The sequence below is a fragment of the Parasteatoda tepidariorum genome, chromosome 10 (assembly GCF_043381705.1).
Source record: "Parasteatoda tepidariorum isolate YZ-2023 chromosome 10, CAS_Ptep_4.0, whole genome shotgun sequence".
Lineage (NCBI taxonomy): Eukaryota > Metazoa > Arthropoda > Arachnida > Araneae > Theridiidae > Parasteatoda > Parasteatoda tepidariorum.
This window is the reverse complement of record NC_092213.1, coordinates 86,804,495-86,831,531: the sequence shown is the minus strand read 5'-3', so window position 1 is coordinate 86,831,531 and position 27,037 is coordinate 86,804,495. Positions and strand designations below refer to the sequence as shown.

The 27,037-nt window shown below is 30.5% G+C and overlaps 1 protein-coding gene across 2 annotated transcripts in view; it reads right to left on the bottom strand.

Annotated features, from left to right (window-relative positions):
- Positions 1-1,341: 1,341 nt before the first annotated feature.
- LOC107440963 (BTB (POZ) domain containing 9) overlaps positions 1,342-27,037 on the bottom strand; it is a 43,803-nt gene continuing 18,107 nt past the window's right edge. For both annotated transcript variants that reach the window (XM_016054064.3, XM_071186353.1), the window contains exons 5-12: positions 26,562-26,826; positions 22,722-22,941; positions 20,201-20,320; positions 18,182-18,291; positions 14,139-14,328; positions 11,259-11,366; positions 7,309-7,387; positions 1,342-2,049 (exon numbers count right to left, since the gene is read on the bottom strand). In XM_016054064.3, the coding sequence (XP_015909550.1) occupies positions 1,918-2,049; positions 7,309-7,387; positions 11,259-11,366; positions 14,139-14,328; positions 18,182-18,291; positions 20,201-20,320; positions 22,722-22,941; positions 26,562-26,826 (1,224 nt within the window). In that variant the 3' untranslated portion in view covers positions 1,342-1,917. The remainder of the gene's footprint in view (positions 2,050-7,308; positions 7,388-11,258; positions 11,367-14,138; positions 14,329-18,181; positions 18,292-20,200; positions 20,321-22,721; positions 22,942-26,561; positions 26,827-27,037) is intronic.

The following is a 27,037-nucleotide window of genomic DNA, read 5'->3' as shown; positions in this document are numbered from 1 at the left end:
TTATTGTTTTTCTTAATTTTCATGTTTTTTTGTATTTATTTATTATGCTATATATATTAAACTGCTTACAATTATTTTTATTCCCAATAGATGGGGTTATTTGCTGATCTTGGAAAACACTTTTCTTATTTTATTTTCATGTAAATTCTTGACACAGTTTCATCCTTGCTAGTTACTTGTTTTTATTAAAGGAAGTAAAAAAAAAAATCATTTCATTTAATTCAATATTAATTCACAAAGGATACTTGTTTTATTCATTAAAAAAAGATCTTTTTATTTTTAAAAATATTTATGAGAATGACTAATATTGATAAGTTTTCAACACATCTAAACTGCCGTGCAAATGGAAAAATCAATGAAGACAACAATTTAAAATTGAGAATCTTTTATCTTTGACATTTTTATATATTATAATTGTGGGGCCATAAAAACTTTCACCGTTGTTTCGTTTTTGTTTCCTGCTTCAGGGCAGTGCACAGTGGGCCAGCATCCAAGGTTTCGCGGCCAAAATTAGTATTTCGATAAAATTAGTTTCAAAATTTTGGGGGTTTTATTTAGGGGTTTTTATGTGCAGGTAAATTGAATTCATAGTTGACATTTTGAAATACACTAAAAATACCCCCCCCCATAAAATGGCGGCTGAAACAGGGCGAGTAAAAATAAAAAAAATAATAGAGTACGTTTAAATAATAAAATATAGCAATGAAAAAAATAATAATTTTTGTCATTTTATATTAAAAATGAAAAGCATATTATATTTCCGAAGCAATATTACAAAATAATGCGAAAACATGAGAAAAAAAACATAAGTTTTGTTTTTCTGTACATTTAGACCACCTTTTCAATACGGGCAGGGTTTTTCGAAAGAAGAAACATCAAAAAAAAAGTTTACCTAATTACCTCTTGGAACTTTTTGGAACTCAGTTTCGAAAGTCAGTCAAACATTGTAAAATGTCAAATGATAAGATATAAACTATATGTGTGTCAAGAGAATTGACTAATCCAACACATTGAAAAATTGTACTACAATTTCAGACTAATTATTCTGATAAAAATGTAAACAGTAAGGTGAAATTCCTATAAATATTTCTGAAATAAAAATTTAACAACTACATTAAAAAAAATTTTTTTAAACATATTTTTCATTAGATTGTACTCTTGTCGGTCCAAAAATTAAATTATAATGTTTGGAATGATTATGAATACTTAATTTGGGCTACATTAAAACTGCCTACGCACATTTCAGTTGAAAATTTAATTTTTGATTTTCGGCCAAAGATCATGGTCTTCTGGCCCACAATACAGTGTAAATGAATCTAAGAGATAAATATACCAAGAAGCTTAAAAAAAAAGAAGACAATTTATTGAACAAATGTACATTATACTACAAAGCTGTGGGGTAAAAATATAAGTTTGCAGCAGTAAAGGAGACAGTAAAATAGATTAAAAAATGAAATCGAAACGATGTTCATTAAGCAAAAAGCACTTCATAAACAGACTTTAAAATAGTTTTTAAAAACCACATTTTTAAGGGACTTTTTTTGTTAAATGAATCTTAGACATAACAAACCAGTGTCAGAAAAAAAAATAGGGGTAGGATGAATTTTCCACGCAGTCTCTTTTTTAAAAAAAGAATCAGTTCGAATTGCCCACTTAATTACCATTTAAAACTGAATCAAAAATAATAGGACGATAAAAGTTAATCAAAATTAAAATTTTGATTTATCGGCTCAGTCTCACTGTTTCGAAGAAGAAATAAAATTGATATAATTTATTTTTTCACATTTCTCGTCGCGCACGTTTGTGGTTTTTTGAGGTGAAAAACGCTGTTAAACGAAATGCTAGTTTTGGGAATATAAAAAAAATCATATTCTAAACATTTAAAACCTGGGAGAACATTTTGTTTGTAACATAACTTCATATGTGTGAGACAGTCTCATTCTTTAATAGATCCTCTATGTTCATTGCAGCTTCTGCGAGACTACTATTGGAAGAGTTGGGAGACGAAGGAACTTGAGCCGGACATTCGAAGTGGACACAATGAAAGACCTGCAAAAACAATACACATCAGATAACGTACGCAAGGTTTCCACAGAAAAAATGAACAAAATAGTTGCTTTTAGTAGTCTAAAGCGTGAAAATAGTAGCCAAAAACTATGAAGAACAAAAATTTTCAATCATATTACTAAAATTGTATTAAATTACTTAATTGTCATATACCATGATCCATTTAGTCAAGTTGGTAGCAAATATGATAACTTTTATATAAACGTTAGAGTTCTAGCACTAAATTTTTACATAAAAAAATTAGTATATTTGCAGAAAATTAAATACTTTTAATTCATTAAAAAAAAACTTTTTCGTTAANAAAAACACACTCATTCGAAGAACTTTTTCCTTTTATCAATAATTAATTTAGCAAATATATATATATATATGTATATATATATATATAGTAGAGCGCCTATTATCTGAACTGCCCGGGACCGAACATGGTTCGGATAATGAAAAGTTCGGATAATTGGAAAGTTGTTTAAAATCTAGTGTAAATNTGCTGCTAAATGTTTAGATGTATCTTTCTCTTCAGTTATTGAATGGGTGTGGACAGCAGTGAAGTTCGTGAGTCACCAGGCTATTCATTTAAGGTGGACACAATGACAAAGCTATTCCCTACATTCTTATCAGTTTCATAGTTCATCTAAAGGTTCACATTCCTTTGCTCACACCTGTTCCTGATAAGTCACCTTTCTTTGTAACAAAGGAGTGATGAAGGTCAGTGGTCAGTACCCATACATGTGTTTGTAAGGGCAAGTTAAAACTAAATAAGACATTTTAAATAAAATTTTAAAAAATTGAAATTAGGAGTGGAAACTTCTTAAACGGGAAAAAAACTTCTTATAAAAGTAAATTTAACATTATGGTAATTGGTTTTTTTAAAAAATAACTTCTTACGCGGGAAAACTTCTTAAAAGGGAACTTTTTAAGCGGGTTCCACTGTATTGTGCATACACATATTGTGATAGGTGATTACTCAAATTCAAAATTCACACATCATAATATAGTTTTTAAGTTATATATGTGTACATACATAGTTTTTAAGGACTGTGGGAACCCTGTTAAAGAACACAATTGTAATTTATGGTGTTCTGTTTCTTCAAATGAAATTCATTACAGGAATTTTGCAGACAATAACCAGAAAAATAAACATTAAGTGTCTTTTTTTTTACCAACAACTTTTCATATATGAAGATGAAAAAAAAAAGTCTTTTTCTTTCTTTTATCTTTAATTTTTACTTTTTTGAAATTTGAGGTGAAATATAATCTGGAAGGTTTCTAGTAGAGAGATATCATCTTCCTAGGTTCTTCCTTTTACAATGAATGGTGCTTTCTATAAAGCTGTTTAATGAACATTTTAAATACATGAATTCCCACAACAAATGTGTCCACATACAAAATGTGTCCCCACAAATACTTTATTTTGCAGTAAACATCAAACATAAGGGGGGGACCCCACCCTGAATATTTCAAAAAATCGGAAAAAAATTTATTGCATTTTTCGAGTCTTTGTACCGAGTTTCGAGTTTTTGATATTTTTATATTTCGATTTTATATTAGTATTTTAATAAATATTTTTTAAATGAAAATCTTAACTTTTTTTTCAAGTTGCCGCCATTTCGCTAATTTTGCGAATATCAAAAAACCGCTAAGATACTTTTTAGATAAAGTCTTTATGTTTCAGAAAATCTAAACAAAATCCTTTTTCCTATGTTTCAGGACTTCTAAATCCCAGAGGCCAGTGAGGTGCTACTTTTTGATGACCAGTCACACAGGGAACTGCCACCAACTCTTTTTTTATTATTTTGTAAAAGAAAATTTTTTAAAATAGACTTAACTTGTAACTAAATAATATTAAAAAAAAAACAAGGAGTCTCTGCATTGTCTCTATTACTTAAAAAAAATCCAAGAAAAACGTTCATATTTTACCATCTCAGTGTGGGGTCCCCCCTTAAGATTATTATTGAATGTAGGATAATGGTTAAATATACAATAATTATTAACAACGATAATGCTGAGATCATTAATGACAAATACCAGTTACGAATATTATGGAAAATAATTATCGAATAAGATACAGGGTATCAGCTACATTTTAATTTTTAAATTCATGACTTTCCATGACTAATTCCAAGAACTTTTCATGACTTAACGAAGTTACCATTTTCTCCCGACAAAAACAGAAATGCGATAATGAGCAAACCAATAGCATTGAATATTTTGGTTCTTTTTAAAACACCTCTAGTCAAATATTTAACTTGGGAAGAAGACATTTCTTTAATGAGTAAAAATACATAACAAAGTGAATAACCAAACCAGTGTAAAAATGTGACTGCATAAAAAAAAGAAAGACAATGTCGTTATGAAATTTAATAAAAAACCCAACAGATAAATATAAAATGGGAGAAATGATTAATAACTACACCATTGCTCTCAATTTACAAAGCAATTTAAAATAGATTATTTTTATATTTGTAATGCATTAAAATTGGGGGAAAAAAAAAGGTTGCTTCAAGATCTTATAGTTTTCTAAGATGCTAGTTAAATAGTACACTGTAACATGAGGTTATCAATCTCTTGCAGATATCTCCAAAAGTAGCTCTCTAAATAAGAGCCACTCAAAAATATTTTGAATACATTTGCAATGTATTCATTACAGAAAAAAAAATGGGAGAGAATTTCTCACCCTTTCTCAAAAACAGGGTGAGATTTCAAAAAGTTAAGTGAGATTTCTAAAAATTAAAAAAACACGAATAGACTTGGAAAAAAAAATATTTATTTAATTATAATGCATTTTTAACATATTATTTTTTAAGCATTGAATATTTTTGCTGCATCATCACATGGAAAATGTTCTACATATATTTTTTTATCAGCTATTCTCATTAGGTTGCTCAAATGCCTATCAGTCAATCTGTTACGAAATTTTGTCTTTAATAGGTTTTGGGTGCTAAGTGACCTCGCAACAGATGCTGACCTATCCTCTACATCTGCCAGCATAGGTTTTTCAATTATTTCTGCTATAGAATAGTGAAGTTCGTTGATGTTATTTCCATGTTCATAGTTCATGCTATATCTTCCAGTATAGCATAGTTTTCACAGTCTTTAACTTTTGCAAATTGCTGTAAATTGTCTATAAGGGAGTTTGGTAATTCATTAACAGCTAAAAATAGAGCTCACTAAATAACTTATGATAAATGACTCATTTTTTTTTCTCAACTGATTTTTTTATTTAGCTGAAAAATATCCGTATTTGTTTTGTTTTGACTCTTTCTAACAACATTTGTTTCAGTTTCATTTGTCCGTTAAGGAGTAGAAGATGTTGCCGTTACAAGGTATTTGTCCATCTTACATTCATGCACAAAAACAAAAAATTTAAACATCTTACATGAAGAAACCTTACCTACGGTGAACACGTGGTTGTAGAGAAATGTGTTCTGAAAGNCCTAACGTTTTTCTCATGATCTATACAACGAAATAAGCTGTTCTTTAATTTAAATTACGCAAAAATACATTCTTTAGAAAGTAGCATAGGATTTTTTTGATATTTTTATATTTCGATTTTATATTAGTATTTTAATAAATATTTTTTTAATGAAAATCTTAACTTTTCTTAACTATAATGAAAGATCAGATGAAAGAAAAGTGAAACGGATTTTATTCAAAATGGCAGAAGACTAAATTTTTTCCAAAATTCGTGAGATTCGGCATTTTGAAATTGATTAATAGAGTGCGCGAATTTCTCACGTTAACCATTCTTTAATGCGAGAAAAGAAGAAAATATGCGAGATTCTCGTGCTGTTGTGAAAACACTGATTTGAATCTAATTACTTGTTTTGTTTTGATATTTTTCATGCTTCCTTATTCGGCCTTCTCTGCATTTTATGCAGGAGTTTGTCTAAGCACCGAGAAAGGTTTTCATGGTCTCTCCTAAAGGTTTTCTTCAATGCAGAATCTACGGAGAAATTTTTGTGCCTCCCGAAAGTGGTCATAAATAGAGGAGGTTACTACACTATAGCGGTGGTCTTTCCTGGATTTTTTAGTGTATTATGATTCGTGTTCATGCGACTTAAATTTTGTATTAACACGATTTTAAAATCAAGCATTAAGATTTGTACAGTAAGACGTCGATTATCCGAGGTAATAGGGACTACTAGTACCTCGGATATTGGAAATCTCGGTTAATAGAAACCATGTATAAAAACCTTCCGTGCTTGCGAATTTAACTACTTTAAAACTAAAAAACAATAGAAAGTTTTTTAAATGATAAAAATAAACATATATGAACTTATGTTTCGCAGCTAAAAAGATTTAAAAAGGAAATCATCTGGTATTCAATAGGGTCACATGACCACTGTTAACAAAGCATTCGTAAATGTTGTCTTCTCAGTGTAATATTTCTTGGAAATTGAGTGCTTCTGTGGGGAAGAAGTGTCTGTAATACGGACAACGAACTAAAATGTGTAGAATTTATTCCAAGCTCATTTTGGAAAGGTGAAGAAAAAAAAGTTTAAAAAATTACACTTCGTTTTTGCCTCGGTTAACAGAAACCTCGGTTAATCAAAGCTCGGTTAATAGAGGTTCTACAGTAACACAGTTTTAAAATCCTAAGATTGATATTCTTACCATTTTAATAAAAAATAAAAAAAATCTTGCATAGATATTTTTATTCAAACGTTGATACATTCTGTGAATACTTATTCCGAATAATTACTGAATAAATACTTCTTTTTTCTTGTTAACATTATCAGTTTTCTTTTTTCAAATATTTCAAAACTATTTTTGCACATAAAATTTTTGGATTTCTATTTTCAGCTTTTTTTGGTTTTTTACCTAACTATCCCCTGTAGTATGATAGACAGAGATATGGTATGAAGTATAGTATGTGGTACGATAGATATGGTATGAAGATAGTTTCGAAAAGTTAAAACATTTTTAAAAAATCTGTGGTTTTTAAACAAAATTTCACTAAATTGAGGTGGCAACAAAAAGGGTTGTAACTATTTACAAGAGTTAATCTATTGCTTGAAGAAATTTTTTTTTTAATTGAAAGTGTTCGCAGAGGTTTTTATTTTATCTCAGTGTGGCTATAGACTCAAGTATTATTTCGTCTACGATTAACTCGATTCAATTCAGCTTAGGCGGGTTACATGAAAAATCTATTTTAATTGCATTGAATATCCAAATATTGAAAATTTTGTAGAATGCTGGTAAAATTTTTTAAGAGTAATTAACAATAAGAGATGAACTCACCTCGTTTGCAGTGTTGTGGGTGCCAACAATTCTAATAAAAACAACAGCTCTCTGAGGAAAGGTAATGAGTTGCCACGCCCTGCAAAAAAGAGATTATTTTAATAGGAAGGTCTCATTTAAATAGTGGAGATTAACACCATTGTTAAGTTAGGATTTCCTTTTTTTTAAAAATTTATTTTCATGTGTTTAGTTTTGTAATAAATCTACATTTCTTGGAAAAAACTATATAATTAAAGAAAATTTAATTAAGATAAACAAAAACTATAAAGTAATCTGTACAAACAAAAGGTTTAACACTAACTATTTATAGATTTAAAATCACACAAATGTTGTCAAAGGAAAAAACTAAAATTTCTTAACCTTTTCACTACAAACTAATCAAAATTGGTGTGGTAAGTAACTATTGTACGAAAATTTTTTCGTCCAATATAAATCTTGCCAGCATTATAACAAACTAATTGCTGTTATATAGCTGCCAACATGGATAGGAAGTAGATTTTACAGAATATAACTAATTATTTCACACATAGGGATTGTTAGAGTTCACAGTTAAGTTTTACAGTTACGAGTTCTGAATAAAAATGAACTGTTACATTTATTTTATAACAAAAAATGCTTTGAATTGATTTCTATAAATGAGGTTCGCTTCATTATGTATTAGAAATACTTATTTAAAAATACACACGAGAATCACGATGGCCAATAAGTGTTTTTATGGTCTAAGAAAATATCTTAAGTTAAGCTTAATAAAAAGAAAAACAAAAGTGTTACTCTATAAATGTCTTATATGATCAGAGCTTACATACGCATGTGAGACCTGGACAATGACCCGTGGAGATGAAAATATGATAGCTAAATTAGAGAGAAAAATACTGCGAAGCATTTTTGGTGGAATAAGTAAAAACAGTACCTGGTTTAGAAGATCAAACACAGAACTTTACAAAGCATATAAAGAACCTGATGTCATTAAATTTATCAAAATTCAAAGGATTAAATGGGCAGGCCACATTATAAGAATGGAGGATAGTAGGACAAGCAAAAAGGTTTTCAGTGCCAGGCCAAGAGGTACAAGAAAAAGAGGACGGCCAAACCAAAGATATTTAGACTGCCTTGAAAAGGACCAACAAGTTTTAAGGATTATAAACGGGAGAACCTTGGCTAAGGGAAGAATGTCTTGGCATAGGCTTGCTGAGAAGGCCAAGACCCATCCTGAGCTGTCGTGCCAATGAGAAGAGAAGAATACTTATTATAATACTCAAGCAAACAATAAACATTTTATTTCAAAAGGGATTTTTTGTAGGAAACTTTAGGTACTCAATTTTTTTCTCAATTTCAAAAATATATGAAAAACCAGGAGAAACTCCAGTACAGTTGGCAACTATGCTATTACCACCAAACCAGTTCCAATTTTTTTTTCTTCAAGATATACTGTTTTAGTGGATACTGTATGTATTTTGATATGAAAAATTGGACAAGTAACATGAAAATAACACAAATACTTTCTTTGTATACGAAAAAAAAGAGCATCATTGAAGCATATCAATACAACCTCTTTGTCTGTTAAAGTACTAAGAATTTATGGGGAGAGTTATCTACAATGTCAACCTTCGTCTATGTAAAGGTACTCCAACATAGAATCGAGTTAACATGTCTTAGATACTAGTGAATTGGAATTGTATTTTTGTAGTGGTAGACATACTACAAATTCTAAGCAATTTATCTTTTCTTTTACATCTGATTTAACCATTAGCAGAGTTTGTTGATTTAAATCAACTCATTTTATATATATATATATATATATATAGATTTAAAAAGTTAAAAAACAGTGGTTTAAATTATTGATATTTTTATTATATATGTTCTTATAAAAATTTATTTGAAATCATTTCAAAATTTATTTAAATAAATTGCTACATTAAATTTAAAACTTATTATTGCTGCATAAATTAATTTTAGTTAACGAAATTACTTTCTTTCTTGGTATGTGTTAAATTCTAACACAATCGAAATTACATCTTTAAAACTCTTGACTCTTGAGATTGAAAGTACAGATTAAAGTAAACATTTAAGTATTTTTTTCTCATAATATGATTACAGAGTCTTTGACAAATTCAGATTTTCTATCAAGAAATTTTGTGAAAAAAAATTTCAATAAGTACATAGATTTAAAAAAAAAATTTTTTTAGCTTAACTTATTTTGACATAGGATTAAAAATGAATATTTTAACATAAAAATATATAGAATAAATATTTATTTTTTGATGAATGACTACATTCATAAACACAATCTGTTACATTTATTTTGTCCTTTTAAAAATCAAGAGGGAAAAAAAGAATTCACAATTTTAAAATAGATTTTACTGTTTGGTAATGGAAACTTTGTTTTAATAGTTAAAGTATTCTTTAAATTCCTTATTTCATCTAGTCTTTAAATTTCAATCATGTATTTGTTTCAAAATGGTTGCTATTCATTCAAAGCTATGTATTATAATGAAAAATTGTTTTTTGTTGTTAGAGCTTCTAAAATATTCTTATAATATAGTTTTAATTTTAATTTAATATTGATTAAACATTTATAAAGTTTTGTTAGTCATAAATCAAAGTTCTTCCAGTGTATTTGAATTTAAAAAAAATCAGATTTAAATATAAAAAATAATAACCAAAATTTGAAATTCACGTGTCGTAACATGATAAAAAAATAAAAAAAACCAGCATAATTTTAAAAACCACATAAAGAAGGGCTGAAAAAATTCTAAATGATAATAAAAAATTTTAGAAAGAAAAATAATAATAAATAAATAAATAAACATAATACATATGTAAAAAAAAAATTACGCTTTTTTTTAAAAAGAAAAAGGGAGGACATTTAAGCACTTTAAACCTAAAATAAGTTTTTAAGGGTGATTAATTTTTATAATTCAAAGTTAAGATGTAATAAGCACTTTTAAGATGCATATGAATTCCATAGAAAAAGAAAAACTAATTCAAGGAGAAATACACAAAATTTCACGTCCTGGCAGCTAAGAAAACGAAAGTTAAAATAGATGATTAATAAAATCTTTTCTCGATACAGTGATTGGCTCTCTTGCTTTTCAAGAGATTCATTTGAAAGTGGAAGTTTGCCATTTTTCATCACATATTCAATCTTCCACACATCCCACAAATTTGGGCGAGTACTTCTTTGCTAGAACAGATTGACCGTACAATCACAAGCTAAATGAGGGAAATGTGAAATCTTTATTTTTATTGAAATGGGGAAAATCTTGTGAAACACAAATGAAAAAAAAAAGTTATATTATTGCCTAAGCCTCAAAAATAGTTATTTTTTAAAATAGTGATATTAAGTGAGAAAAGTGACTCACACCGAGCGCTGAAGTAGTGATATGTCCCCCTTTAAAATTTCAATATTTTTTATTTATCTATTATTATTTATTTACTTATCTTTTTTTTTCATTTTGCAGTATTTTTCCCTGACTTGAAATTTGTCAATAAACTGTTTGCATTAATCACCGTTTTTTGTGTGTTTTTATGTGATAAAAGTGTCATATCTTTTAATTGCATACATTTCTAACCATAGTAGAAAATCTTTATAACACAAACCATGGTATGTGAGGCTTTGCTTTGAATAGATTATTTCACTTATGAACATGAAAATATATATATCTTTTACAGATTATTAATAGTATAATTAATAGAATATTAATAGTTTGAAATAATATTTAAATAAAAATTTTAAAGCACTAAAGCATGCTATTAAGTATTTATTATTTACAGAAAAAAAAATTTAAGTTATCCAAAAAATGTATTAATTTTCTTTGCTTTAGAGATTGTAAAGTAGATGTGGTTTTATAGAATTGCGTTATCTTCTACTGTAAATGAAAGCCTCAAATAATATAGAAGAGTAACACACAATCATAAAATCTTGAAACGAATGAAAAATGAATGATTACCTGCATGCTTCATTCCTTTTGTCTATGACCATGTGCCAATTCTGTTGGTCAGTGGACACTTCAATATAATAACTGTAACTTCGATCATCACAATCCCACAACAACATCCTACAACATAAGAAACAATGACAACTTTAGTGTTCTTTTGAGTCATGAAGTTTAACAAGGGATGAATAAACTTCTAAGCAAATTACACAATTAAAAAATAAATGATGATTTTCAATATGAGTTCTACATGGAGGAAAATGTTTAAATGACTTTCAGTACATATTCTGGAATAAAAGTTTTTATGCTTGTGGTGTAAAACTTGTTCATAAGCTTTTCTTTTATTTCAGGCTTAAAATCTTTCAGTACTGAGGACTCCTGAATGCAGCTTTAATCTTTTTACAATGGATGACTATTATTTATGATATGAAAAATGATTGTAGCATTCTCACATATAAATTTAGTTCTCAAAAGAAAAGCTTTTAGTCAATATTGACAATTATTTTCTAGTTCTCTAATTTTTAATTTTAAAAAGTTTCCCAAATTTAGTGTCAAAAGATACAATTTGCAAAACTACTAGGAAATGATATAAACAGGGTGTTCTATTTCAAAAGAGTGGAGTTGATTTATGTCCTGACGACAGGAAAAGCACAGTTTGATTGATGGTTAATTAATGGAGGATACAAACATATATTAATTAATTAAACTTTACTCAGTACTGTCATTACGCATAAGAGCCCTTAAGAATCTTATTTTTTTATAAATTGCACTTTTTTTTAAAAACAGCGCAAACATTGAATTATATTTTCTTTAAATAAATATATTCTCGCGTAAAAAGTGTGATTTTTCCCCCCTCTACAAATAGAGATTGATTATCATGCAAACACCAATAATTTGAGTAATTTATCACCAGGAAAATTTAAAAAGTCGACCGAAATCTATTTTTCTACGTTAAAATTAAGTTTTTACGTACTCAACTGATTTTTCTAAATACGCTTGACCACCACCAACACCGCTTAGTATTTATAATTAGTTAAATAAAGTAATAATTGAAAGAGTTTAGAATTACAGAGCACTACCAGATAGTAATTTTTAAATTGGTTATGTCTGATGTGCATTGAAAGATGTTTTAATAACCAACTGTAATAATGTTACGAAATAATTCGTAACTTTTGAATTTTTTTTATTTGTTATACCCTTATGTTCTTTTAATTTAATTATTTGAATTAGCTTCTTGGCTCATAAATTAATAAAAAAGTAAAATACGCAATTAACTTGATTTGAATTAAACCCCCCAGGATAAAATTTAGTTCCCTGAAATTTTGAATCAGTATAAAATAAATTAATTTATTTTTCTTTCATTAAAAATAATATCTTAAAAATTGAAAATTAATAGAGCACAATCTATATTGAAAAAGCAAAATTATAGTAATAATTTAATATAAAAATAAATATGAAATGAAGCAAACTTTAGAGTTCAGAGAAAACAGTGGCGATTGTCAGCAATTTCCTAATTGCAATTTTTTATCGTAAGTCGCCTTGTCGCAACTGTCAATTTTACCATTTAATTTTCCCTGCCCTCTCGCATAAATCAATGATCAAATCAAGGGAATTAGAAGACCTTCCACTTAAAAACATTGGGTACTTCACAGTTTTTAATATGCTTTCAGAGAAAACTGGGTCATATACACCACGTGCAGACATTGAGAAACACACATTCATAAAAAAATTTTTTGTTGCAAGAGACTTTAGCAGATATTTTCACGTTGCTGATTCAATTCAGCATTCTTTATCTCTCCCCAAGCTACAGTTTCTTTTAAAAGATGTTTTATTTCTTGTTAAAATATACAAGTTTAAAAACATTATATACAACAGGGGGTCACATAAATGTTGTGACATATTTTCAGCACAGGTTATAATAACTAAAAGCCCTAGCTGGGCACAATGACATTTCCAAGCAGGGTTCCTATGTAATTTAAATTCTGATGATGTTCTTTAACTCCCCATAAAGTTTATAATAACATTTATGCAACCCCTAGATATATATGAATTTTTTAAACTTTTACATTTTAACCAAAAACTCTGCAGCTTTAGGAGCATATCTAATTTTAAATCTGGAATCTCCACACCTGAATTAGCTTTACGGACTTTCCTACAAAACGAACATATTTTTAACTCCCCATGAATAAACCATTATGTACCTTCTCTGCAAAGCGGACTCACTTATGCCCCTGAAACGTTATTTTCTATCTATATAATCAGGCTTTTTCATAAATTCTTTTTCTATTAAAAAATAAAACCTATTTTTTAGGGATTAAATAAATATCATTGTAAATAGTTATTGCGGATTATTAAATTATTGCAATTACTCTAAAACCAATTTATGGAATTAAACTTCGCTATTATTGTATCCCTCTGGTAAGAGGATAATTCTTTCGGTCAGAAGAGTTTCCGTTTAATCGCTGCATTTGTATGTATGCCCCCAGAGTGTTATCTACTCTAATTAACATTTGTACCAAGTTTGATCTTATTTGATCGTACCTAGGATCACCTGTTAAATTTTTTTTTACATTATTCCCAAGGTACCTCACAAAGGGCATTAAACTACGTTTTTGATAACTAAATACTTTACAAATTCAATTATTTGTTGAAAGAGTAAAAACTTCAAATCTTTAAACACTTTCTTCACCCAAATAATATGTTGGGTTTCTAAAATTACATTCCTTGAAATAGTCATTCAATTCATTAAAAACAAAACTCATTAAATCTTGGCTGAGCCATACATGATTTAAAATTACATTCATTGAAATAGATTCATTAAAAACAAACCTCATTGAATCTAAGATGTATGGCTGAACCATACATCATCTAAAATTACATTCATTAAAAACAAACCTCATAGAATCTAAGATGTATGGCTGAGCCAGCTGAACAACAATAGCACCACTTCCCAGTTGGTGGCATGTGTAACCAGAGTCCCAATCATAATTTTCTGTATCACCGTTTATGAGTGCATTCCTGCTACGACTCACACCTTCAATTACCCAAGCACTTGCCGACACAGTAGCCACATTGTGAGTAGGATCTACAGGAATACAAAATATATATACATATGTTGCACAAATATATACATATACAGTCGAACCTGTTTATCTCGAATGTCACGGGAAAGGCGAAAAATTCGAGATAGAGAGGTTTCGAGTTATACAGGTGCTATAAAGAAATTAAACTTAATTAAGAAATTCTATTTAAAGTGCTTTGTTTTTAGTAGAAAAATATAGACATTTCTTTAAATTAATTATACCACATACATCTATTTACATAACAGTTTTTTAACATACATTTAACACTGAAAATAATAAATAAGATTTTTGACTGATAACCTTATTTGTTTCAACTATTCTTTTGAGGTTAGAAAGATTTCTAATTCCTCATGAATCATTTTCTATAGTTCACTTTAAAACTCTTAATTATCCTTTGATCCATTGGTTGCAATTTTGAGGTGAAAATGAATTTCTATTCTTATCTATGTTGAAAAGCTCTACTCATTAACCCCTCACTTACTGCCAGTATATTCCTTTCTAGTTAAGGAAGAATCCCAAGAAACACCCCCAACCTGTTCATCCTTACTTCCTGTGGATTCACGAAATTCATCTCTGTCTAAGAGTTCTGCTGATAAGGAAAGTTTTGACATTTGTGCTCTATCATTAGAAATTCGAGAAATGGAGGTTCCGAAAAAAAAATCGACATAAACATGGAAAATACATTTATTTTAGACAGTAAATGTAGGGAATTTTAAAAATTTCAAGATATAGAGGTTTTCGAGATAAAGAGGTTCGAGATAAAAAGGTTCAACTGTATAAGAAAAAAAAATGCATTCATAATAACAAGTTGAAATGAAAATTCCTGCAAATACTTTTAATCTGATAAAATATTGATGTATGTCTGAGTAGTTGAGAAGTGAAAGTTATTGACCTGACAAAGCAGAGGTTCTGCCCTTCCAGATGGAAGAAAATGTATATTTTGTTTAAGCCTTTATTTATTATTTGAATGTTTTCCAGAAACTTATAGAGACTTCCATTACCTCATTTCCTGTTCTTTATTTATTTGCACATAAATTTATGCGCTTCATGAGGAAATACAGTTACCTTGTTCTATGTATATCAGATGTTTTTAATAAATCAGTGCAATTAATCATCTGGAAACTATTTCTATGTGACATTTGGTGGAGGTTACTAAGCAATAGTGCACCCCACAAGAGAAAATAATCATAGGCTTATTAAGGGATACACAATGTGGTCTTATAGGTTACAATGTATGTACACACATATAATAGTGTATATATATATATATATATATAAGTACTCGAAGCAGATCTTAAGAGTCGCCGCTTAAGAGGTTTGGGTCCAAACACCTGTCACTACTCTGATTGTCTGTCACATCGGTTATCCATCTTTTTTTTTTCCCTGTAAACCAACCAAAATCCTGGAGCATGGTTATAACAATATGATCGTGTCGCCAAATATCAGAATTGGTACGACGGAATGTGCCTCCCAAATGCCTATTTCTTTCTTAGCGGAAGGGCCGAGCTCAGGTTTGAGAATAATGGAAATCTATTAACCTCTTGGACAACCTTTAGAACTAAATTAGAAGAAACATTTTCTGACATCTTCCAGTCAGTACACTGTGCTGCAAAAGAATGAAAGACCAGAGCTCAATAACAGGAAGAAACCAGCCTTTCACATTGTTTGTTGTTACTTATTCCACTTGGCCCAGAACAAGGCTAGTCCAAGTCCAGAAGACCGTTCACCGACAGAAAATCATATACCATCGCCGAAACCTCCAAGATAAAATTCTTCTCTAGTCCCATACAGGACAGCAAATGATCAGATGTAGCCTGGTGCACATTACATTTTAGGCATACAGGGAAAGTCTTTTGACCCTGAACAAATGTTAGTAAACTGATTAGTCTTGTGATAGCTGTCTGCAGTTTCCTATCACCTTTTATCTCCAGGGCAGCCCCAGGACTTATTTGGACCAGCCTTTCATACATACAAGCAGTAGTGGGATCATGCCATAGTGTCAACCCTAGCATGAGTGAAACAGATAAGGCTTCTCGTCTTATAAAGGGCATTGAGGAAAATATCTATCAAGTTCTACTTATAAAAGAAGTAACAGCGGCTGCCGCTTTCACCGAATGCTGTCAACCTGCGGATCCATGGCAGCAATGTGCTAATTGAAGGAAGTTTGAAAGACTGCCAAATGCTGTACCCGTTGGGACACTCAGAGACAATTTTGACCAATAGCACCAATGATCAAAGCAAACTTAAACAGAAACAAAGATTTCCATAGTTTTAATTCAACCATACCGGTTTCCTACTCAGAGGCACTACCTCGTCAGCCATCTAGAATTCCTGTTGCTTCTTCTAAAAAGCAAACTCATGAGCTGCGCCGTCCTCAATTGCAAAATTGATACATGGAAAACAGAGAATAAGAGGCCAGTGTGTTATCACTGCGGTCCTCCAGATCATGTGTATCAACACTGTCGAGAAAGACAGACATTTCAAAACTATAACTCACGACAAAGAGAGACAATCATTTCAGACATGCATGCTGTCTATAATGGCACCCATTACCACCTACTGAAAATGCTATGAAAAATAGTTTAACAGTCATCTCGCAAGAAGAATAACTGCAATGAAAAGGAATAGAGGCCAAGAAAGTCTTCACACTTTAAAGTGATAGATGGCATACTTTTTAAGTGGAATTATGATTCTGGGGGACAATTCCCTTTCAATTACGCCAATAAATTCTTCAACATTTTCATGATGCACCAACAGTAGGTCATCTGGGATTTGCTAAAATGCAAATAAGGAAAAGATTCTACTGGTTAAGAGTGTTAGATGATCTCATTCTAAAGAATGCCACAAAGAAGTCAATACCCACCTTTTCACAGAATAGGAATCTATCTACTAGGATGCTTTCCTTCTGTGTTTCTCTCGAACGTGGTAGAATTATTGAAACTCTGCAACGTTGATCTTTGTACTACAATAGCCTACCATCCTCTAACACAGTGTTTCCCAAAGTGTGGTATGCATACCCCCAGGGGTACGGGAACAGTTTAGCGGGGGTACGCACTCTTGCACGAAATATCTTGCAACAAACGAAAATTTCAAAAAATTTGATTGAAAAACAAAGCTAGCCATGAAAATTTACGATTACGTATTTTTCCATGGGCTATTTTTTGCAGAGTTAACAGTTAATAATTAGTGGTGTCAACTGCCAGTTGTGATTTTTAACTTTCCTGCAATTTTTTATAGTAAAAAATACAGTAATTTTTTTATGAGTGGTACACAGCATTACGAAAAGTTTAGAAAGGGTACACAAAAGTCATAAGTTTGGGAAACACTGCTCTAACAAATGGTCAAATGGAAAAATTTAACAGTATGTTGTCTGATATGTTATCGTTTAGTAAAAAGAGTAGGATACTATTTACCTTTTGCCACCTTTACCTATAAACAGCCAAACAAGAAATTTCCAGTATATGCTATGCATATCTGTGCATGCATAAACACACAAAGACAATGCATACATACATATTGTTTATAATAATACTCCTTCAAAGGTCTAATTTAAAACTACCAGGGTTTGAAAAAACCTGGGGAGTTTTGAAAAAGGTTTTATTGAAAAAACCCTGAGGAAATTGGGTTTTATTTGAAAAAACTCGAGGAAAATTAGGTTTTTTCATTTAGTGCTCATAAACTTAGGAGATGCTTCTTTTTCAACCAAATTTTAAAAAACCAATTTGTGCAAAAACCCAAGTGGGTTTTTTCAAGGCGGGTTTTTCAAAGTGGGCCTACTTGGCGAACCCTGAAAAATACCCAATGAGGTCATAACAATATGAAGAACAAATAAAATAATAAGGGGATGATACTCACAAATCAGATCTTTTTCCAGCCTGAAAAACCTGTTTGTATACATGCACTCAAATGACACAACGTGGAAAACCCTGTTGACGGTATTATGTGTACCAACAATTCGAATATATCTGTTAAAAAAAAAGAATTTTTAAAAAGTTGAAGAAATTTTTGAACCTACGAATTCTAGGCGGGCTATTATGTTTCAGCATTCTTTTTATAAAGTCTAAAATTATTAAAATATTACAATATGATTTAAAAGTCAAACTATTGAGCAAAATAAAACATAATATTTTAAGTAACATTTACTACATTTTATCAAACTAAAAAAATAATTGAAAAATAATTACTGTTGAATAAAAAAATATTTACTGTTGAAGTTTTCTTAGTGTGTGATGACCAAATGTGGAATAATGTAGCACATCAACTGCTTATTGTATAATTATGATTAAAAATAACCTTTTCAATTACAACAGCTAAAGGCATGCGTGTGGTTAAAGAGCAAAAAGTCTGGAAATGCTAACCAACTCAAATCATGAAGATAAAAAAAGGATGTGAAACCATTTTGCACAAAAACATAATCAAATTATTTACATACTTGTTTAAAGGATTTTTTTTTACTACACGTGTACATGGATAGTCCAACAAACTGTTAAGATTTATAAATAAATCCCGATTAAAGATAAAACAAAATAATGTAGAAATATTAAGTAAAAATAAAGAATTGATAAACTAAAATTTTCTTCTAATGTTAAGAAAGTCAGAAATTCCGCATCTAAATGTGAAGTAATGTAACATATCAACTGTTTATTGTATAATTATGATTAAAAATAAATTTTTCAATTACGACAACACACAAAGGCATGCGCGTGGAAAAAGAGCAAAAAGTCTGAAAATGCTAACCAACTTAAATCATGAAGATAAAAAAAGAATGTGAAACCATTTTGCAAAAAAACATAATCAAATTATTTACATACTTGTTTAAAGTTTTTTTAAATTTTTATTTTTTACTACACGTACGTGTACATGGATAGTCCAACAAACTGTTAAGATTTATAAATAAATCATGATTAAAGATAATAAAATAACAAACTAAAACTACAAAATAATGTAGAAATATTAAGAAAAAATAAAGAATAAACAAGGCATTCCTTTTTTTCTCTCAGTATTTCCAACTAAAATTTTCTTCCAATGCTAAGAAAGTCAGAAATTCTGTCAAAACTAGAAAGAATCTTATAGATGTAAATGGAACCCTGGCATACGGACAGCTCAAGATAGCAGTCTCCGTGAGGGTTTTACATGTCTCCGCTATAATCCCAAGACAAAAATAAACATGATTTTGCCTTATATTATTATAACGAGAGATCAATAGTGATTTTATCTGTAATATGGAGAAATGACTCATATTGGCCAATCTCAAATCTTCAACTACTAGAGATATCTGAAGTATCTGTATGCAAAGATGAATGGTAATTATAGCATAAAACTTTTGAGAATAGTGCTATAGTGTGGAAAAACATAAATGAATGACATTTAAAATAAAAATGGATAATTAGTGTTTTAATAGATTAAATTAGTGATTTTTTACTATCTGAGCAATCAATTCAGTGATAACTAACTCCAATAATATGCCTTTTACACTTGTATGCATTTAGTGCAATCTGTTTTTTTCAAGAAGAAAAAAGTTATCTTTAAAAGGTAGAAAATTAAGCACTTTTTACAAACCCCGAATAAAAAACAGCACCATTAAGGGTTTTTAAAAAACCTAAATCAAAAATAAGCACCTTTAAGTACTTTTTAAAAACGCTATGCACCATGATAAATTATCTAAAATAATTGTATACTAAATTAAAAACAATTTTATGGTGTTTTTTTTTTTAAAAAGTGAAAAATCTGAAGTTTTAAAAAATTATTGAAGAGGCACGCGCCCTCCTGGGTTACCCCAGACAGCGTCTATGGTGACAGTTATTTTGAGTTTCAGTAAAGCAGATCTAAATTAAAACTCGTTCTAAAAATAACACAGAAAGAAATAATACTTACCTAACTACACGAGGTTTGAAGTAGAGTTGCTGCCACGAACGACACAGATATTTTGTATGGTTTACAACTTTTACCCAGTCTTTCTGATCTACAGACACCTCTACGTAGTAAGAGTATGACCTTCCATTGGAAAAAAGAACAAATCAAATTATTAAGCACAGATTTATTTCTTCCACAGAGTAAGAAATATTAAAACAGTTTTGGTTAAAATCTGTTTAATTTACAGGGTGAGTAGCCAAATCTTTCAACAAAAAATAAGCACCTTTTAAGCACTCAAAAATATTTTCAAGCANCAAAATAATTTTCCAAGACTTTTCATCTAGTTTCTGACAAAGAACTCTTTTCTTGATTATATTAGCCATTATAAAATGATCCAGAGATTTTTTTGATTCAATATAAGAGGGTGGAAAATGAAGTCTGAAATAGAAAGTATCTTGCAAAATGCAGCAGAGTTGCACATAAGAGTGCAATAATCTCACCGAACCCAGCTCAGTATATATGCACAAATGGACACGCAAGTATTTCATCAAACATGTAAAATGATTGGCACTTTCATACGCTATGGACTGACAGTAAATAGGTCGTGGTTGAATGAATTGTGAAATCATTGAATAGAACAATGTGAAAAGCACGCTTTTGCATAATATGTAGCAAAGATCAACATGGAAAAGAAAAAATATCATTTTCGAAAAGGGAAAATTGAGCACTTTTTAAAAACATCCCATGAAAAAACACTTTTAAGGGCTTTTAAATAATAAAAATCGAAAATAAGCCCCTTTAAGCACTTTTGAAAGGTGCTTATTTTTATCATTAATTTAAACAAGAGAAAAATGAAAATCCAATTTATTATATTTCTTAAGAAATTGAACTGACCGCAATTTGACATTTTATGTACACAAGTATTGTAAAAGACTAAATTTTAGAATTACTGCAAAAATAACAAAATCTAATTTTATGAATACTTCTAAATTAAATACTAAGTATTAAATTACAAATGATTTGTAGAATGAAACACTATTAAGAAACTCTTTTAAGTGATGTGAAAAGAATTCCCTGCACACAGAGGTGAATTATATTGCAAAAGAGGTGAACTATATTGCACAGGAGGTGAACTATATTGCACATGAGGTGAACTATATTGCACAGGAGGTGAACTATATTGCACAGGAGATGAACTATATTAGGATGTTAGTTTTAGTTAAGTTAACATTTATATATTTTTTTTATTCTGATAAACTATCAAATTCAATAGCAATTTATTTGAAGAAACTTTTCAAAGAGAATCTTCATTGCACACACATGCATGCATATATATATATATATATATATGTGTGTGTGTGTAGAGGATGAGAAAAGAACTCTATCCTTCATCTCCTCCACTGCCGCCATGATTCCAGCGTCACAACTTCCTAGCCTCGCCATCATCACCACTTTCCCACACCACCGCCTCTCCTTTTTTTAACTCAGAGACTCACTCTTCATTTTGCTGCAGAACAATCAACTGCAATAGCCCAGACGGGGCTGACGGCCCATTTTCTTGTTAAAATCATCGGGGCAGATGGCCCACATTTTTCAACATAATATTTTCCAAAAACATTTCATATTTCCCTTATTTCATCATACATGTAAAAATTCAGTTTGTTATTAAATGTTTCCATCATCGAAAAAAACTGTTGTTCCTCTCCAAAACACCACATATATATATGTAATACAAAAATTATAAATACTTTTGTATTAATAACAACATTAAAATTCTCTCGTTTTCATAAAATGTCTTTGGTAAAGAATAGGTGTAGAAATTCTATTTTGGGACTTCAAGGCTGAAAACATACCGTTGAATTATAATTAGGTTTATATTTCAAAGGAGGAGTTATTTTTAGAATCTTGTCCCTCTTTCACTTCCATATTAGGAAGCATTAAATGATTATCGATGATGCGTAGAGTTACAATGGTATGTACGACTTGAGCCTGTTTACATCATTCTCTGTTTGTATTTAATGCAGGAGCGATTGTTTTTTATGCGTCTCTTGCTGATTAACGTGTTCCATAAAAGATTTGCCGGAACCATCCGGAGTTTTGTCCACTCTCCCTCCCTTGTGGAGTGTGGATGTGAACTGTTATAACCACCAACCTACCTTTAAATAAACCTTTTGAGAACTTATTATGGTTTACGACTGAATTATTAAAGATGAATACAACAATGATAACAGGGATGTAGCCCCGTTATTCTTTATATATATATACATATATATATATATATACACACACACACAAATATATATATATACATATATATATATATACATCTATGTNATCATTAGTGTATTACCTCATCGTTTTTTCTTATTTTTAAGATTATTTCCAATTTTTTTTTTTGTTGAGTTTAACACTAAAAAAACGGCTTTTTGTAGCGATTCAGAAAACCGGAAAAATCAGTTATCCGGAATAGCGATAGTCCCGATCGTTCCGGATAATCGGTTCTCTACTGTATATATATATATACAGTACAAGAAGGAAGTACCTCTGATCTCTGTCCCAAAGTAGCATCTTCATGTGATTGATGATGCACTGCCTTCCGAGCATCACCAGGATACCCTGACCGTTATTGTCATCTATGGGGTGCCTCGTGAAACCTCTCTCCATGTCGTACGTGTGGACGTCACCATCCAAGAGGGCACTCCTCAGCTCACCCTGCAACACCTGGGCACCATGCTTCGGAGAGGCTACATTCTCTTCAGGCACTTCAAGGGAAAAAAACAAACACTTTATTTGAAAACAACAGTAGATCCAAACTAGTAAATACAATATAACACAGAAATATATACAATTAGCGTTTATGGTATTCAAATCACAGTAATTTTAAGGTGTACATAATACTTAATTCCATGTGGATATATAATACAGAACGGCCTGGAAAATACGAACTTCTAAAATCAGGAAATCTCTAAAACTCTCTCGGACTCTTACGTCCAGTTCGACAGAAAAAAATTTTCAAAACAAAACAAAACAAAAAAACAAATAAATAATAATAGATTAAAATAAAAATGTAAGAGTAAGAGTTCAAAACCACAACTCTACTCGAACAATGAAGCAGTAGATGAAGAGGTAGGGGTGGGGAGTGAATGAAAGCTCATAGCTGATAAGGAAACTCCAGTCATTCTTATCAGTTGCATGTAGATAACAAAGAATATAGAGGGGATTCCCCTCTATATTCTTCCATAGATAAGGCCAGAAGGAGGAGGAATTCTTCTACCACCTTGTTTTTCTCCCTTGTGAAGAAAGAATGGTTCTTTCTTAACCTTGAAGTGTAGAAGGTGGGGACAAGTTCTTTCCTCCCCCAACAAAAAAAGGATTAGTATCAGCTGGTGCAGTCTAGTTCAGAAGCCTGTTTCAGTTATTAGTTGAAATTCAGCTCGCATTTTAAGCCTATATTTTAAGTTTTAATTGGTAATATTATGTTATCTAAACGATTGATCATGGGGAAAATGCCGAAAGTTTGATTTTTAATGTCTCATATTTATTATTTGAAGTGTATATTTATGTTAAGTTGTTGAAATTGACGTCGGAGGTCTACACACGCGAATTTAATCGCGAAATCGGCCTAGTGAATTCGAAACTTCGATAATTCTATCAATTTAAGTAAGGTTTCTAAAATTTGAAATCCGGACCTTCCAACCCCCCAGCAGTCCAGATTTTCGAGGTTGCACTGTATAATTATTTTAAACCATCAAAAGTTAAAATATTTTTTTGCAGCCCTCTTTTGAAAAAAGGTTGCTCACGCTTTATCTTAGAGTAAAATAAGCACTATAAAAATGTTAATACCAATTTAACACTAGAAAGACTGAAACTTAGAATATTGTCCAAAAGCAGTCAAAATGACTGCATTGTTAAAGAATATAATAATGTTTAAGGAAATTTGTTTAATTAATTTTTAATATTTTGTATATTATTTACAACTATATAAGTTATTAGTAAATATTAACAATAAAAAAAGTTTACTTCACTTGGAAAGAAAATATTAATTTATGCATAATTATTTGTAAATTTTTTTTGCAAATGGAAAAGCAGTCAAAATGAGTAACTTTAGGCAGCCTAGTATTAAAGTTGTTTCTATCTAATACATCTAGGTAGGTATACATGGATTGAAAAGACGCAGTTTAAAAAAAAGGCTTCAGAAAGAATTAGGACAACAGGGCACATAGCCAAATCTTTCAACAAAAAATAAGCACCTTTTAAGCACTCTTAAATATGTGCAAGCACCATATACATTAGCAAAATGCAAAATAATTTTTAGAGTCTTTACACTATCAGGATAAATTTTTCATAAGAAACTCTTTTCTTGATTATATTAGCCATTAAAAAATGATCAAGAGATTTTACTGTTCGATTTCAGAGGGTCGAAAATGAAGCTTGAAATAGAGAATATATTGCAAAATGCAGAAGCGTTTCACATGAGAGTGCAATAATCTCACCGAAACCAGCTCACACGTGGACTCACAAGTATTTCATTAAACTTGCAAAATAATTGGAGCTTTCATACACTACGGACCGAGGGTAAGCCGAATTTGATTGTTGACGAATGAATTGTGAAATTGTTGTATAGAACAATGTAAGAACCACGCTTTTGCATGATACGTGGCAAAAATTGACACGGTAAAGAAACAAATCTTATTTTCGATAAGGGAACATTCAGCCCCTTTTAAAAACACCCTGTGAAGAAAGCAGCTTTAAAGGCTTTTAAAAAACGAAAATCAAAAATAAGCACCTTTAAGCACTCTTTAAAAACGTTACGCACAATGGACAATTAAATAAAATTAAAGAGCATACATAAATTAACCACATAGAATACTGATGTAATTTACATCCTTGTGAATCAGATAAGAAAAGTTAAACAATTTACAATACCATTCAACAGGGACCTCAAAGTTTATTTAACAAGAGTAGCAGGTATGGAACAAAATTAATTGTTGCCACAGATTGACTAAACATAAAAAATGGTGATTTGAAAATTGCTTGCCACTTCCTTCCATATCAGGGGTCTGTCCAAAGCAAATTTACTGCCGTTAAACGGTACTTTCACAAAATCAACTTTAGGGAAAATGGTACTTTCACAAATTTAATTTTAGGAAAAACGGTACTTTCACAAATTCAATTTTAAGAAAAACGGTACTTTTACAAATTCAATTTTAGGAAAAACTGTAGTTTAACACATTTTCAAAAAAAATTTAAATATTATTGAAAATATTTTCCTATATTTTTGTGTTGATTTTTTAATATAAATTTTAAATTTCACAAATTATGTCTAAATTGTCACAAAATAGGTACCTCTCAAAAAAACCTAGACAGACCCCTGCACATGGATTTTATAATTATTACCATTCTTCAAATAAATATAGAATTATTATGAATACATTATAACATTATGAAAATTACATTATTTCACATTTTTTTTAATAATTACTTTTAGAAATGGACGTATTTATTTTACCATATCTTGACAAATATGGTAAAATAAATACGTCCACTAATACGTTAATAAATACGTCCAATAATACGTTACTTGATGATTCAAAGTAAAAGTCTTGCATCATTAATAAAGTGATTCTTTTAAATTGTTTAAAATTTTCAATAAAGTGGCTACATGTTTTAAAAAGTGACCACAGTAAAAAAATGCAGTGTAGCAAAACTTCCTAATTTTGTCCCATACATTTACATTCCGTGGCAAGAAAAGGATGTAGTGCATCTACCACTACAAATATATAATTCTAATTCACTAGTGTATAAGACATGTTAACTCGATTCTAAGGAGAGGTACCTTTTCATAGATGAAGGTTGACATTGTCGATAACAACTCTCCCCACATTGGTGACCCGGACGTGATGTGAACACGCCTACTTTGACAGAAACTCTCACTTCGATTTGAACATGGCTACTTTGACCACATTGAACAGTTGACTTGCTACTTGCGACATTGTCCTCCTCAAGCTTTTTCTTCTCAGTCTCGATCACACACAACTCATACACTCGACTGCTAAAGGCAATACAGGAGCCACCGTGAACTTAATACAGCTCTCACAATCAGTACTTTAAAAGTACGGTGATCTTAATACAGCTCTCCCGGCTTCTCACAAAGCAGCAATGAATCGACAAGTGGTATCCATTCATCAAATTCTATCACATATATAATTTTGGTGGGGGAGTACTGTAGTGTATCTACCACTACAAAAATATAATTCTAATTCATTAGTATATTAGACACGATTCCATGGAGAGGTACCTTTTCATAGATTAAGGTTGACATTGTCGATAACCACAAGGAAATCTCTAACAAAACACCAGCAATAAACAAAGAAAGACATACTCAAATATCCTCGATACTTCAAATCCGTGTCGCGGCTCTCTGTCCTGGCTTTGATGGCATCCAAGATGGTGTCCGGGCTGATCAAACCCGTGGGTCGGACAACGTTCAGGAGTTCTGGCAGAGCCATGAGAGGCAACCTGACTGCGGACAGAATTTCCCTGGCATCGACATCGGGGTTTTGGGTGGCCCACTCGCAGACAGCCCTGAATATATCCACTTCTGATGCACAGAAAGAATCTCTGCTGATCATTTCTTTCAAAGCAGACTGAAAAAGAAAAACAATTTTTATTTTTAATAGTACAAAGCAATCACTTCAACAGAGAAATTAGTAGGTAATCGTCATAATAGGGCAAAATTATGAGCTACTAGATAGATGTACAGGGTCGCCACAGAAGAAAAATGAACAAAATAGTTACTTTTAGTAGCCTAAAGCATGAAAATAGTAGCCAAAAGCTAGGAAAATAGTAGCCAAAAGC